Here is a 17541-nt window from a genome sequence, read left to right on the forward strand (position 1 = left end):
ATGTTGTTTGCCATCGTATCTGTAGTGTCTCAAAGAATGCCTTGTACAAGACAGTTACTAAACATATGTATGTAAAAAGAATAAATAAACCAATAAAATCACCTAAAAAATACCTAGTGCAATAGAAGGCTTGAAATACATTAAAAATATCTAAAAATGAGCTGAATATTAAGAGGTGTGATTTTTTTTTTAGCAAGCTTTATTTATATGTATTGTACTATACATAAGAAAGTGTTAGGCCCTCGGTCATGCCCATCTCTGTGACCCCATTAACTGTAGCCCACCAGGCTCTTGTGTTCATGGGATTTCCCAGGCAAGAATACTGAAGTGGGTTAAGTATACTTTATTTGTGTGTAATTACATGTAAGGCATACTTACATGCATTTATTCTTCATGATAAATATCACTTGTGTTCAATTTAATTCATTGATTTTACCCTATACCAGATATTCTTTGGTATTTAGATTAGAGAAGCTTGCAAGATATCAATTCTGATTTTGTAGGGCTTACAGCCAAGGTAGAAAGAAAGGAAGTGACGTCGCTCAATTCTGTCTGACTCTTTGCAATCCTATGGACTGTGGCCCAACAGGCTCTTCTGTCCATGGGATTTTCCAGGCAAGAATACTGGAGTGGGTTGCCATTTCCTTTTACAACAGCCAAGGTGGAGAGAGGAACAAATCACATGTAGAAAAACTAGCATGCAGTTCTAACAAAGGAGTGATTAAACATGACTATGTGTATATATGTATATATAATTAGTTCATATTTGAAAGTTTGACAAATAGATGAAGAGGATCAGAATTTAGCTAGAGAGAATAGTGTGATCAAAAGCATGAGCCCATGAAAGAGTCTATTATGTTCTGGAAATGGAAATCATAACATCCTGATGGTGAATCTTTGAAAAATTGTTATCAACATGTTCCTTTCTTTACACACTATGGGCGTTTCTAGAAGGAAGGGAAAACATGTCACTGGAGATGACCCTTCTTTTTGACTCACAGGAATTTACCCCCCTTATCACTTCTCTACCCTTATCACATCTTTACCCTGTTCACAGTGATCTTAAGGTTTTCAAAGAACTGATCTCCTCCACCAGCCATTTTATTCCCCCTTCCATTGGCTATGATCTTCAGATAAAACAGAATGGGTCAATCAAACCCATATCTGTCCAACTAATGGCTCCCCAAAGGGTAAGAGAATATTGATAAAATACAGATTCTCCTGTTGACCTTAAAATGTGGTTCTGCTATGCCACATACTAGCTATATGGCCTGGGACAAGTTATTCATATGCTTTACGCCTCTATTTTCTCATCTATGATCTGGAAAAAGAAATAATAGTATCTTCATAAGGATAGTTATGAAGGTTAAAGCAAATAATGCATACAGCACCTCTAGAAGAGTTTATGACACTAAAAAGATTCATAATGTGTTGGCTATTATGAAGTGACTCAGTTTTTCTCATCTGTGTAAGTTTCCATTGCTCATGCTTCTCAAATTGGACAATTCAGCATTCCAGAAATGCATAGTACACTTTATACCTCCATTTTGTTATTCTTTTAGTTTAGAATATTCCCTACTCTTTTCCATCTGCTACCTGCCCACTCTCCCTTCACGGCCTAATCTTGTTTCTCTAGTCTATTCTGAAGTCATTGTTTTCTCCTCTGTGCTCTTGTAGTATTATGTTTACGACTCCTTTACTGCACTTAACACAGCCTGATGTTTCATGGTTTCTTTGCCAATGGTCTGACTTGTACACCGAATTTAGAGCTCCTTGAGGCTAGAGGTATGTCATTAATGTATGTGTCACTAAGGTGTAACAAAAGGTAGGAAGTTGATAAATGTCATTTATCTGTTCATTTAATTTTACTAATTTATTCACTTTTTCTTGAATTATCCATGAATATAATGAAACATCAGTGCTTGTTGAATACCTCTTATCCACAAGCTCTGTGTTGTTTTATTGCTTTTGACCATCTTCTGTTAAGTGGAGAGGACCCTGTAGAATTGAAATCTGGCTCTTACGTATGCTGGTATTTGATACTGGGAAAGTCACTGAGATTGTTTTAGCATCAATGTCCTCACCTCATTCTAGGGATAATAAGACTTACCTAATATATGCTGACTAACAATGCATGTAGAGTATGGAGTAGACTCTCAGATTGTGGGGGAACATTGCTATCTGTTCCTCATTTATCAAGAAAATATATGCATACTTAAACTAAGGAAGATTATTTAAAGCCTAGGTATAGTTCCAATCCTAGGCTTTTATAGCACTACCTTAATCATAGTCATAGCAATTATTATTATTATTATACCTATTAGCATTATTATTATTAATAGGATTTAATATCAAAATGTTCACAAGTTTTCTTGATAACCTTAGCAGGAAGTTCCCAAAGACGATTCTACAACTGGTGGATATTTTTCTTGTGCAGACTGCACTAGGTTCTTAATGCCCTTAATTATCACAACATCTCTTTGCGGTATTATATTCCCAATATCTTAGGATAAGAAGCTGAAATTCAGGGAATGGAAGTCAGAATTCCCAAGGTCACACCAAAGTCTGTTTAAAGCATCAGGTCTCACACTCATTGTTTTCTGATTTTAATTCTTGTGCTCTTCCCAGGTTGCCACACACAGAATGCCTTATATTAAGCACAATGGATAAGAGCTTAAAGATTCTTGCAGCTTGGGCCATGTAATAATAAATCAGTGATGAACTAAGGATTATAATGCACTTTCCCAAGTTAAAGCATTGGGGGATAACACTTTAAAGTCATAAGGTTTTGCACACTCTCAAAAAAGATTGGTCACTTCAGACTGAGCAATTCATATGAAAGAAACTGAGCTTTACCTGAATCTTGTAGGTAGCTATAGTCATAGCCTAGATCTTTGGATGAAATAAAGAAATCACCGTTTCTGTAGAGAGGGATGAAAGGAACCATGTAGGATTCCCGGTTGTGCCCAATGGGTGCATTAGCTTCTGGATAAACATCTTGAAGAGGATGATACTTTCGAAGCCACTGTTCAAAAATACTGCAGAGGAAAGGATTATTCAGAATCAGAAACATATTGTTGTTGAAGAAATATCTGGAGTTCTTAAAGTAAAATAACAAGGCATATCTTAAAATCTAACACCATGAAAATATACCAAACATAGTTTTCATGCTTTGAAAAGATTTTGTAAAGCCACAGTTCATGCTGTCAGGCCCTGATGAAATCCACTCATTTGAGAGAAATATTAGAGGATAATTTTGGAAAAGGAATTTCTTAGATGATAAGTGAAAGTTAAATGACAAGTTAAAACCCTTCAGAATGCCACAGAGCAAGTGTAATTATTGGCTGAGTGACAACCGAGACATAGTCATAAATAATATATGTCTCTTATCTCAAAGAAAGTTCACCCAAAGAAAGAACATGCAAAACCAAATTGGAATCAGTATTAGAAGCTGGCTATTTTTTGGTCATGGTTGGGGACTTTATTTCAACCTCCTTGTTATATTTAGAGAAGGATATGTTTAATGAGGGCTGCCCCTGTTGGTTCGGCAGTAAAGAATCTGCCTGCACTGCATCAGTCCCTGGGTTGGGAAGGTCCCCTGGAGAAGGGCATGGCAACCTACTCCAATATTCTTGCAACTCATGGACAGAGGAGCCTGGTGGGCCACAGTCCATGTGGTCACCAAGAGCTGGACACAACTGAAGTGACTTAGCACGCACGCACAACTACTTCATGAGTCTTGTTGAGAGAAAGAGCTCACCTTCCATGACAGAAGTCAAACATACTTAGCACTTAGCATTTCCCAACTTCCCAGGAAGCTAGAGTATGACCACATGATCAATACTCAGTCAATCAGACATATCCATTCAAGACTTTGAAACAGGAGATACTGACACAAAGAAGCAAAGACAATGGAAAAGCATTCTAGGAGTGGGCAAGGGAAGTGGTGCTAACAACATCATGTTTATAAACATGAGATCAGAGGTATCAGTAAAGGTAAGCACTGTCCAGAGGTACCCTGTGTTTGAGAGCATAGCTTTGGCAGATGATTTGGCTGCTGTCCTCCTCTCTTGTTCTTACCTGTTTCTCAACCTGCATCTCCACGATCTCCTGAATTATCCATTATTCTTTCAGCAAATTTGTTCCCTGTTTAATTCAGCCAGAGTGAGTTTCTGTTGCAAGCAATTAAAAACCCTGACAGGAACAAAAGCTAAAAACTAAGAGATCAAAACTGTCCAGTAAGGATGGAAGTGAAACTAAGTATAACAGAACATGTAGTGGATAATTAAAAGGGTGACAAAGAGAATGCCTCTGTAGGATCAAACCACATAACATAGAGGGAAGAGCACTAGACCTGGGGTCAGAAAACTCCCCTTGGGTCCTAGATTTGTGATTTAAGGGCTGTATACATTGTATAAGCTCATAAGCAAATCACAGAAACTCTTGAAGGCTTAGCCTTCACATCCTTAAAATGAAAGTAATAATATCTATCCCATCTGTTTCCAAACAAATTATCCAGTGTGGTAGTTTTTAGGAAAGTGATAAATAGATAAGCTATTGTTATTTAGCTCTAGAATTTAAGCTCAGAGGCAAAAAGTTTTGTGCAAGAAGCTGGTGTCTAAAAAATAGAGTGATGTTTCAAGCAAACAGAGAAGTTTAAAATAAAATTTTTTTTGAAGTACGATAAAGACGAGAACAAGGAAGCCAGATGGCAGCAGTGATGATTGCTTTTTGGTGATGAAAAAGAATTCTATTTGTTCAAAAAATCCGGACTTCAAATACTAGTTGTGGTCAAAGTTGTTTTCATTGTGAATTAATTGAAGGATCAGTAGGCTGCTGATAAATACCTCGGTTATTAAATACATTTTCTGAGTATTTACTTATGTTAAGTTTTGAAGAAATATGAACCTATGTAAAGCTCAAGTTCTGTGGGTTTTGACAAAGTTGTCTTAATGTTAAGACAACTTTAAGACTCTAAAATGTTTTAACCTGTTTAATTTTCCTTTTATACATCTGAATAATGAGAATAATATTTAAGTCATGAAGGTATTGCAAGGATTAATTAAGCAACCTAAATGTCTACTGACAGATGAATGGATAAAGAAGTTGTGGTATATATATATATATATATATATATATATAAAATATATATATATATGTATATATATGTATGTTTATGTATATATACACACACAATGGAATATTGCTCAGCCCATAAAAAAGAATGATATAATGCCATTTTCAGTAACATGGATGGACCTAGAAATCACCATGCTAAATGAATTAAATAGGTAGATAAAGACAAATATCATATTATATTCCCTTATATGTAATATAATATGTAATTATAATATAATATGTAATATAAGTGAATATAATATAAATGAATCTAAAATAGGATACAAATGAACTTATTTATAAAACAGAAATAGACTCACAGATATAGGAAAAACTTATGGTTGCTAAAGGGGAAGGGAGTAGAACAGTAAAATAGGAATTTGGGATTAACACATATACACTACTATACATAAAATAGATAAACAAGGACCTACTGTATTCAATGTCTTATAATAACCTCTAACAGAAAACTGTATTCAGTGTCTTGTAATAACCCATAATGGAAAATTATCTGAAAACTATATATACACATGGGCATCCCTGGTGGCTCAGTGGTAAAGAATCTGCCAATTCAGGAGATGCGGGTTCAATCCCTGGGTCAGGAAGGTCACTAGGAAAAGGAAATGGCAACCCACATCAGTATTCTTGCCTGGGAAATCCCACAGACAGAGGATCCTGGTGGGCTACAGTCCATGGGATTGCAGAAGAGTTGGACATGACTCAGTGACTAAATAACAACAATGTATGTACATACATATGTACAATATAAACTAATCAATTTGCTGTACGCCTGAAACATTGTAAGTCAACTCTATGTCAACAAAAATTAATTAATTGAAAAGATTAAAGGGTTAATTAAAATAGCATAAGTAAGATACTGGAACAGATTCTGGTAAAGACTGAAATCTGAGAAGGGGGCAGCAGAGGATGAAATAGTTAGATTGCATCACTGACTCAATGGACATGAATGTGAACAAACTTTGGGAGATGGTGAAGGACTGGAGAGCCTGATGTGCTGCAGTCCACGGGGTCTCAGAGTTGAACACAGCTTAGTGACTGAGCAGCAAAAACTGAGATGTATGGCTAAGCATTGGACAGATGGTGAGGAGAAGCTGTCCTCCCCCATAGCGTCTTTCTCTTCTTCATGATTCATGTTATACTGGAAGAACGTTAGCTGGTGAGAGATGTGAGACATGCTATCATAGAAATGCCAAAGCTGTGCATATTTGAACTAGCTCTTTTAAAATGGTTATTATTCTTTAAGCAGAAATGGGGAAACAGTATTCAAGAGGATTGGTTTTTTTTTTTTTTTTTTTTTGATGTGTACCTCCATTTCCTCAACTGAAGAAATTAGGAACTGGCTTAACAAATAATCCCAAATTCTTTTCAAGTATTTTATGAATGTATGTATTTTATGAATGATTCTTCTTATTTTGATGTCTATGGTTTTCTTCTTTTCATGAAAGCATTACTTGTTCATTACACAAAATTCAGAAAATAGAAACATGCAAAAAGGAGAAAATTTTAAAAAACACACATACTTGCTCAATATTTCTGTTAGTTTTTTAAATATGCAAATTTAATACTATATACATATGTTAACAAAAAGAATTATAACATAGACACTATTTTATAAGACTTCTTATTAGTACTAAATGTTGAAGTTATATTTAAGCATGTTTAAACAATATTCAGCAGTTTTCATGTGGTAAATCTATTTTTTAATGAGAAGGAGGCCCTTCGATAATTAATCTCTCCCCATCCCTATTAAACTTTGGCTGATTTAGAAACAGTCCAATATACAATCAGCTATTAGATAAGAGCTTCAGGCAGACATTGTGCCTTTTGTCAATTGAGAAAAATTACTCTTATAGTTCAGTTTATATATAATCTTATTTCTGCCAAGAAATAAAAATTCTTTACCTAAATAGGACAAGGACATCAATTCTTAGCACCAAGAGATACAATGGATGAAACCATTAATGTGCTCACCCACCTTATCCACCTTTTAAAATGAAAGTATTAATCCTGTTTAAATTCTTCATCGGTAGATCTCATCTTCAGTTAATTTCATCAAACTATGTCTAGAATGGCTCACATCAGAATACTAATGTTTAACTTGGATAAGCACACTGACATTTTGGGAAGCAAATTATCTTCTTACCAAAGATTTATTTAACCTGCATCTAGATGGTTTTCTAGAAGCCTGAGCAACAATGAAATGCACAAGAGAGGGTTTAGGAAAAGGTTAAGCTGATCACAGACAAAAACAAGGAGGAATGTGTTTTATGTATAAAAATAGCACGGATGTCAGGTCACTTCCATTCTTATAATAAGACAAAGCTAGATAAGTGGAAAATCAATAACTTTAAAGGACTCATGAGAGAACCGAGGTCACAGAGCAGACTACTTCTCCCCAAACTGCAGAGATAAGTGCAAGCAGAGGAACTCAACTGCTATTCCCTTTTCAGGAGGAGAAGCTGGATCCATAAACCCAAACACTTTGATAAATGCCTGGAGACGTGATGAGAGAAGCTAGTGATGAGATGGACAGCTAGTGATGAGAGACACTCCTGGAACCCATAGTCTTAGGGGGATTCCCACGCATTCCCTGGCTTTTACCTCCAGAAACTCTGTCCGATTTTCACAATAAAGACCTGAGAAAGATCCTCTCCTGGCTGTGTTGGGGGAGGGAGAGAGTATCCATTGTGAAATATGCCCAGAGGTCTTCTCCACACCAAAGCCCTTCAATCCAGAGGAAATAACCACCAAAGTATTATTCCCGTAGGAGGAAGGGAACTCCTCTCAGTCCAGCCTCTTTCAGCCTTCCTGTCTCATTCAATGCCACATGGGTCAGGGCTTCTAGAAAACAGATTGGGAATATGGCAACTAAAAAGGGAGATCAGAGGTGGAAAAATCAAGAAGCTATACCACTGCAGAAACACTCATGACAGTCACAGACCCAAGACACTGGCCAACTAAAAGATTGAAATTTAATCAGAATACTATAGAACACTTTCCCTCTCCTGTAATTTACCATGATACCAACAGAGTTCTAGTATGATCAGAGTGAATTATAACTAAAAGATCTGTGAGACAAATAGTTTCTGAGGAATAGTATCACTTCGAGTCATAGAATAAATGTTTGATTACAAGCAAAAGTGTAAAATAATAGTCTCTGTGGAATAGTATCAATTTGAGCCATAGCATAAATGATTATAAGCAAAAGTATAAAATAAAGATAGATGAATGCAAACTGATATGCCTACCTACATACATCTACCACGTGGAAGAATTTCAAATAATTACGTAGACACTTTGAGTACATAAAGGAGCAATGCACAGCTCCCGCTCCTTATATGTGGGCTGTCTGTAGTAACTTCCCCCCAAAATGTGCAGTGGCAGTGGAACCACTGAGGAGTTTGAAAGTGAAAGTGTTAGTCGCTCAGTCATGTCCGACTCTTTGCCAACCCTATGGACTACAGCCCGCCAGGCTTCTCAGTCCATGGAATTCTCCAGGCCAGAATACTGGAGGGGATTTTCCCGACCCAGGGATCAAACTCAGGTCGCAGATTCTTTACCATCAGAGCCACCAGGGATGCCCTTAGGTTTGAGAAAACTGGTGAATATGGTATCTGCCAAGTGACCAAAGCTAACACTGCCCATGGTCAGCCATGTTGACAGTGTGTGCCCTTGATATGATGGGGAGAGAAGAGTGCTTTCCCCTCGGTCCTCTTCCTCCTCAAGTAACTCCAGTCTACAAAATTCCAGTCTAGGGGCATTCTGTAAAACACCTGAGCAGTACTCCTCAAAACTGTCAAGGTCATCAAAAATGAGCAAAGCTCCAAAAATAGCCACAGTCAAGAAGGAGGGAGGAGACATGATCACTAAATGTAATATGAGATCCTGGATGGGATCTTGAAACACAAAGAGATATTAGATAACAACTAAGTAATCTTAATGGTGGCTCAGACAGTAAAGCATCTGCCTACAATGCAGGAGACCAGGGTTCAAGCCCTGGGTTGGGAAGATCCCCTGGAGAAGGAAATGGCAACCCACTCCAGTACTATTGCTTGGAAAATCCCATGGACAGAGGAGCCTGGAAGGCTACAGTCTATGGGGTCGCAAAGAGTCGGACATGACTGAGTGACTTCACTCACTCACTCAAGTAATCTTAATAGACTGTAGTTAATAATGTATTGAAATTGTTTCATGAATTGTGACAAAACTTCCATACTGATGTAAATTAAGAATAGGGGAAACTGGATGTGAAATATATGCAAACTCAGGTATGTACAGAGAAAATTATTCTTAAATTTCCTTTTCAAAAATAGAACAACAAAGAAACCTAATGTGATTGGATATTAGAGAACTGATTAGCTTTAGTACATTCACTGGTACAACAAAATTGTATAAATACAATAGAATTCTTTTTCATTGACTTATTCAACCATTTCATAAATAGTTGAATACATATATACATCTATAAACTGGTTCTTTGTCAGGTATTGATGTAGTTCTGTGTCCTTGTAGTACTTAGATCTAGCGGTGGAGATGGATACTAACCAGTAATTTCAGAAATGTATCTTTAATTACAGACTGGCAAATACAAAAGCAAGATGGTAATACAATTTAGTGAAGAGGTCTGATTGATTCTGCCTCCTTTGGGAAAGTCTCTGATGGTGTTAAAGAATGACTATTTAGAGAAGTGATATGTGAATGTTTCTGAAAAAGAACAGAATTTGCAAGAACCTTCAATGGGATGCTACATTCTCTTATCTGTCTCACTCCTCCCATAGCTTCACTTATTTCCTATAGCTGATGACTTCTCAATTTATATTTACAGAGTAAATCTTGGTCTGAAATCTCAGCCCAAATTTCCAGCTGCCCAACTGGCACCCTCATCTCAAAAGAATCTTAAAGCACAGCACACAGAATCTTCAAAAATAATATTAACATCTCTTCCTTATGCTACCCTTCTCCACTGATTTGTAACTTTGGGAATAAAAATATCTGTCCAGCCAGAATATGTAAAAGACCGACGTATCTATGGAGAGAACAGTTTGAGATGAAGCTAGAGAGGAACTGGGGGCAAAATCAAGAAGGGCAGTTGAGGACACGCAAGAAATATTTTCAATTTCTCCTAAGAGGAACAGGAAGTCACTGTTTGTCTCTGCAGTGGGGAGAGATAACATGAATAGATAATTTTATAAAAAGTATAAAATTTATAAAAAGATTGCACTGTGAAGAAAGAACTGGAGGATAGTCAGAACTGATATGCAGGGAACAAGTGATGCGGAAATCAGCAAGAAAATGTATCTACATTTAAAAAATGATGTGTGGCTTTCCAAGTGGTACAGATCAGGAGTGAGGCATCACAGAAGACTCCACATTTTCTGGTTAAAGGGGACTTACAATCAAAACAGAAGCAGAAAAAAGGAAACTGGACAAATTCGGTAAGGCCCTGGAGGCATATAAAAACCCAGGTCTTTGGGCTGATATACCTGGGCCGCTTCTTCCTCTGACACTCCAGTCACTTCTGCTGGGGACTTGGTTTTTTCTTCCTTAGTCTCCCCGAGTGGATCCTGAATTACTTCTGTCACTGACTAAGCCTTGCATTTGGGGGCAGGCAGGGTTTGGCAACAGGACTGGAAACGTACAGAAAAATAGATGCTAGAATATGAGTTAAAGACTCCGCTTCAGAAGTTATCTCTGAAAATAGAAAACAGTCTATAGTCATCAGCTATAGCCTATAGTCATCAGCTATAGCCTATAGTCATCAGCTATAGTCTATAGTCACCCTATTTTCTTTTCCTGTGGGAGGAACAAACCTAGAGACATTGTTTTCAGAGCAAGCAAAAGTATGCTGGAAAATATCAGTGCTATATCTAACTACAAAACCTCATCTTTTTAATCTTCCTTTTCTCTGTGCCTAACACATAGTAGGTATTCAATATTTACATGATCATTGTTGCTGCCCTCCTGAGTTTATAATCTCACCCAGGAGAATGAGTTCTTAATAAAGCCATTTCTATTAATACAACCTCTCGGTGTATGTTGCTTACTGACTTAAGCCTCAACAAATCAAGGAGGTAACTTATATTGATCCCATTTTACGGAAGAGAACATTGACTCAAAGGGTTGAAACTCTGCCAATGCTGACCCAACAAGACTGTGGCAGAGAATCCAGTGTTTCATGTCAGATTTATGTTAGCTTTACAATTATACTCAACTTGCAGAGCTGTGGCCAGAGCCCAGGTGTTCTATTCCAAGTTAAACAGTCTTCCACTAACAAGCGAAATGTTAGTGATTACTATTTAAAGCAGAAAGATGGACAGAGCATTAATGCTTTGCTCCGGGTGGTGCTAGTGGTAAAGAACCCATCTGCCAATGCAGGAACTTGAGATGTGGGTTTGGTCCCTGGGTTGGGAAGATGCCCTTGAAAGGAGCATGGCAACAACGCCAGTGTTCTTGCCTGGAGAAGCCCACAGACAGAGGAGGCTGGGAGGCTACAGTCCATAGCATTGCATAGAGTCGGACATGATTGAAGTGACTTAGCACCCACTAAGTGCTTTAGAGCTGTGCACAGAAATTAGAACTGGTATCCTTTGTCATTTTACTTTACCTGAGAAATGAACATTTTATTACAAAGTGTCTCAACAGTGCAGAGAAGAGTTGTGAAATATTAACATCGACAGTCTAAAGACTTGTGATTTTTCTTTGTGGAACTAAGACCCTTTTTACTTCCTCCCAAAGGACATGAGAACCCATAGACCAACACTGGCTTAGTAGGCCACAAAGCAGCGACAGAGAAGGGGGCCAAAGAGAACAGCCTTGGCATGGATTCTGGGTTTGTGCATTGACCTGTCCTTGAGGACCAACTTAGAGTTCCTCAGTGAGCAGCCGTGAAATGACTCTGGAAGTGCTGAGTCTTATCTAGAAGCTGACACTCAGCCTCTCCCACAGTGCAGCCACGTGGGAGAAAGAGGAGCTAAGGGAAGAGGTGCAGCGCATGCTGTGAACACAGGGGAGCCCTGCAGGATGTGCGGACAAAGGGCAGAAATCCAGCTCCAACCGTTTATAAGCAAAGGTTCAATGCCTGAGTGCGTGCTACGTCGCTCAGTCATGTCGGACTGGTGGAGACCCCATGGACTGTAGCCCACCAGGCTCCTCTGTCCATGGGATTCTCCAGGCCAGAATACTGAAGTGGGTTGCATGTCCTCCTTCAGGGGACCTTCCCGACCCAGGGATTGAACCCTCACCTCTTATGTCTCCTGCATTGGCAGGTGGGTTCTTTACTACTAGCGCCATCTGGGAAGCCCAAAGTTTCAATAAAAAGTCCTAATTTTGACGCTGGGATTTGGGGGCCCCAAAAAAAGCCAAAACCATAAAATTTCCTGAGACCTTGAATCAGATATTTGGTATTGGTTTTGTGAAGGGAGAGAGGATAATCTTTGTTAGCCTCAGTTTACTCATCTGTAAAATGTGGATAATAAACTTCAAAATGTCATGAGATGCCAGGGGCCAGAGTGAGGAACTCTGCCCATGGCAAAGGTCATGAGGAAGGAGGCTTGGCATACACAAAGGCGTGATCAAGCCTCAGGAAACCCCCTGTTCCCAAGCATCTACCCCCAAACCAGAGTCTGTTTTATGCTCTCACCTCCACCTCTGACTTTACGGGGGGCTCTCCCGCATAACTGTTTCTCCTGGAGAAGGAGTAAATGTGCAGCTACAAGGCAATAAAAATTCCTGGGTGTGACAAGAGTGTTTCAGTTTACGGACTCCTCTGAAGGTTATCTAGCCTGCCTGTATAGGTTCATCCGGCCACATGTGATTGTTTATAGCCTCCCAATCTGAGAGGCATGGGATGTTTTAGACTTACTAAAGGCAAATTCTTTTGGGGAGTTGGAAATTATTAGTATAGTGTGTTGGTTAGGAATTATATTGGTGAAGGGTTTTTCATTTGTTGTGCCAATAATTGCTGCTAATTTCCTGCCCTGGGTGTGACAAGGGTGTCTCAGGTCAAACCTCTCTGCTGACAGACTAGCTTGTGTAACAGGATTATCCATACTCCTGCCACTATGCACATGATTGTTTACTACCTGTCAACCATAAACAGCACAGAAAGTTTTGGAGTATTTTGAAAGTCTTAATTAGCATAGGGCTTTTCTCATTGTTGAGTCAATGATTGCCACCAGGCCTCCATATCCTTAGGCACCTGGGAATATATTAATCAATGTATTTGGAATATAGAAAAGGAAATATAGTATTTTTTAAGGTTAGCAATACTAGACTTTTTGAGTTAATGAATTTTCTCTTTTGTAATAGATCACTGTACTGTTATAAATCACTGCGTCCTTGCTATGTAAAAATGTAACTTTATCACTATCTTAAGACTAAATAGATCTTAAGGGGAACATTGGTGAAAGGATTTTCATTTGTTGGGTTGATGTTTGCTGCTAAATCTCCATGTTCCCTGCCCTTATAATGAATATAACTAGCATATAGGAGAAACAAGTATTAACCTTAAGCATATGGGAGAAATAAGTATTAACCTTTAAGATTAATCAGGTTAACCTTGGGTTAAATAAATTCCTTTCTTGATTGTAACTCACTACACCCTCACCCTATAGTAATGTAACTTTATTTGGAGGGTGGTGTCTGGTTTAAGAAAAAAACACCCTTGGAAGAAATAAGTTTTTGGTTATCAAAAGAAAGGATCATAAAATGTCAGCAGGTCTCATGGCCATAAGATGATGTAAAATCCCTAAGACCTTTTTATGTGAAGCACCTGATTTTGATAAAGGTTAGGACTGCTGACCCCCATGTGACTCTGTATTCATCCCTATGTGTAACAAAAAGTATATAAGCAAACCCAAAAATAAAGAAATTGGATCAGTTTCTGGAAAGACTGATTCCCTCATGTCATTCTTTTCTGCTCCCCGTTTTTCTGGCTGAATTCCCATCTGGAGCGTGGGTGCTCACCATGTCTACTTACCTGCCCTGGTTTTCAAGCCCACGCAAGAAGGAGCCCAAGGAGGGGCACCTTCCGATATTCAAGTGGCACCGGTGGCCCAACGTAGATGGTGCAAATTCCTTGTCTTGGAATTTTATTGGTATCCCATGTAAACCAAGTTATTCAGCCTCCTTTTCTCTCCTAGTATTTTCTGGCCAAATTCCCATCTGGTGCATGGGTACCCACCAAGCCTATTAATTTTGCCTGGGTTCTAAGATCAGACTGGGGCGGGGGGGCTCAGTGCCTCCTCTCCTTTGGGAGAATGGGAAGACGCCTGTGGCCTATGTAGGTGGTGATTGGTACTCCATGTGAACCAAGTTATTCAGCCTCTTTTTCTCTGCTAGTTTTCTAATCCCTTTCTATCTGTAATTAAATAAGTTATTTCTAAGGACGCCGACGCCGTCCCCACCTTTGAATTCCCTGGATCCACCAGGGCTGGACCCCGGCAATGACATATAACTGAAATTAGGTGTACAGTGCACCCAGAACAGGGCCAACACACAGTAAGTACCCAACAGTGGGTAATTGTTGCTGTTATTCTTACACCCATCAGAAGGCATCATTTCTGCAGTTTAATATAAGGAGCCAGTTTGAATTCCCTTAGAATAGAGGTTTTATCTTTCTATTCCTTGGGAATTTTGGTGTATCACAAGAAGGATGGAGTTAGCTTAAAAAACAAATATGTCAGTGAATTTTATTTCTTGTTTTAAAGAAATTAATGAACAGAGAGTGAATTAATTATAGAAGTTAACTTCACAGATGCTGAAACTGGATTGCTCAGATTCAGATTTTAGTTGTGATACTCAGAAGCTGTGCAAACCTGGGCAAACTACTTCACCTCTGTGTGCTTCAGTTTCCTTCCAAGTAAAATGACAGCTACAATATGGGTTGAATTGTGCCTCCCCAAAATTCATGTGCTGGTTTTCAGAAAGTGGTTATATTTAGAGATAGGGTCTTTAAAGAGCTAATTAAGTGAATATGAGATCCTTGGGGTTGGTTACAATCCATTATGTCTGGTGCCCTTATAAGGAGGAGAAATTTGGATATAGACAGGTACAACAGAAGGAAGAGTCTGTGAAGACACAGGGAAAAGAGAGTCAAGAAGAAATCGTGAAGTGAGGTCTCAAAAGTCACCAGTTTTGCCCATACCGTGATCTTGAAATTTCTAGTCTCCAGGATTGCAAGAAAATAAATTTCTGTTGTTTAAGCCACCAAGTCTACGGTACTATGTCATGGTAGCCATAATGGATTAATACACAACAGCACGTTATCTGAAGAGTTTCTTGCAAGTATTTAGTGAATAAATATATGTAAAATTACTTAGAATAATACATATAATAGAATACGGAATGCTGTTACTTTTATTAAAATTATAGCCACTTTGTTTTTAAGTTTCTTATTGGAGTATAATTGCTTTACCATATTGTGTTAGTTTATGCTGTGGAACAAACTGAACCAGCTCTATGTATACACACATCCCTTCCTCTTAGGCCTCCCTCCTGCCCCATTCCTTTCTACCCCCCAGGTCATCACAAAGCACTGAAATGAGCCCCTTGTGCAATACAGCAGGTTCCCACTAGCCGATTATTTTACACACGGTAGTGAATACCTGTCAGTGCTAATCTCCCAGTTCATCCCTCTCCTTCCCCTACTGTGTCCACATGGCCATTTTCTTGGTGTGTTCTTGAGTTTTGAGTCTGTTTTGGAGTTCTTCTTCCTTTGTTGTTGCTGTTTAGTTGCTAAGTCATGTCCAACACTTTCTCAGTCCCAAGAACTGCAGCCCACCAAGATGTTTCTGTCCATGGGATTTCCCAGACAAGAATACTGGAGTGGGTTGCCATTTTCTTCTCCAGGGGATCTTCCAAATGCAAGGATTGAACCCATGACTCCTGCATTGCAAGTGGATTCTTTACCATGAAGCCACCAGGGAAACCCCTTTTCTTATGATTTCCTTAAACTTTTATTTGCCACTTTATCTTTTACTTCTTTAAGGCTTAGGGCATAAAAACACCAACCAGATTTACTGTTTCGCTTCTTTGATCATTACATATGTCATGCTAGATTGTAATTGTTTGATTATGTGTAATTCTCCAATAGTATATGGGGGATCCAGGAAGAGTAATTACTTCGTCTTATTGGTCACTGCAGACCAAATGTCCATCACAGTGCCTTCTCATTAACAAGAGGGCTAGATTCATGTAGATCAAAAATATGTAAAATTTGAGAATTTTGTAGTATTTTTGGGAGAGAGCCCACATTTTATAAAATTCTGAAAGAGTATGAACTAAATATTAAAGAATCATTTACTTAGTGGTTAACTATTAGAACTGAGAAAAGGAGAAATCCAAGAGATGCTGATGATTTATTTTAAGTTGGTTATCTCTAAAAGTGGAGTTACTCTCTGACCCACACCAGTTAGCAAAGTGTCTGGCATGTAATAAGCATTGTTGTTGTTGTTGTTGTTTTTCAGTTGCTTAGTCACATCCAAAACTTTGTGACCCCATACCTGGCCTCCCTGTCCATCACCATCTCAAACTCATGTCCATCAAGTCAGTGATGCCATCCAACCATCTCATCCTCTGTTGTCCCCTTCTCCTACCACCTCCTTCCTCTTCTGCTGAGACCACTGGAAATACCTGGAGCCTTTCTTTGGATTTGAAATAACAGTGTCCCAATAATTCCTCTTCTTCATGTTGCTGGCTAATGATATTCTAGAACTCATTTAAGGAGTATTTGGAAATTTTTACTGAAAAGCAATACTTTTTAAAAGAAACAGACACTTTAAGAGCATAAATTGTTAGGAATGAGTAGCAGCAAATGAAAAGCCTGCTATACAGCTAAGAAATTCAACCTCAGTTGACTATAATTCCAAATGTATACTCTACTCCACGATTTCTTAGCTTAGTTGAGGAAAGGGCAAAGAAGTCTTTGGGAAATGGATACTGAGTGAAAACCAGATTAAAATCATTTAAGCTAATGATAAAACTTGAAAGAACTTAGGGTACAAACCAAAATATCAATGATAGCAAACTGAAAAAAAAAAAACCCAGCAAACTAAAAGTCTAAGGGGAGAAAAAGGCAGTTTCAGAAGTTACTGTTTTTTCTTTTCCCGTAAATACTTACTGGTATCATTAAGTGGCAAGGTACACTACTAAGAACCATGTACACTACCATATGTAAAATAGACAGCCAATGGAAATTTGCTGCATGACTCAAGGAACTAAAATCAAGGCTCTGTAACAACCTAGAGGGATGGGAAAGAATGGGAAGTGGGAGGGAGCTTTAAGAGGGAGGGGACACATGTACACCTATGGCTAATTCATGCTGATGCATGGCAGAAACCAAAGCAATATTGTAAAGCAATTGTCCTTCAGTTAAAAATAAATAAACATTTTTAAAAACATGAA

General features: G+C 38.4%; 1 protein-coding gene across 1 annotated transcript in view; it reads right to left on the bottom strand.

Annotated features, from left to right (window-relative positions):
• Window positions 1-17541, bottom strand: part of TYR (tyrosinase) — a 110997-nt gene that overhangs the window by 11435 nt on the left and 82021 nt on the right. Inside the window, 1 exon segment of the mRNA NM_001287562.1 lies at window positions 2857-3038. Coding sequence (NP_001274491.1) covers window positions 2857-3038 — 182 coding nt within the window.

This window comes from Capra hircus, chromosome 29, assembly GCF_001704415.2.
Source record: "Capra hircus breed San Clemente chromosome 29, ASM170441v1, whole genome shotgun sequence".
NCBI classification, from domain to species: Eukaryota; Metazoa; Chordata; class Mammalia; order Artiodactyla; family Bovidae; genus Capra; species Capra hircus.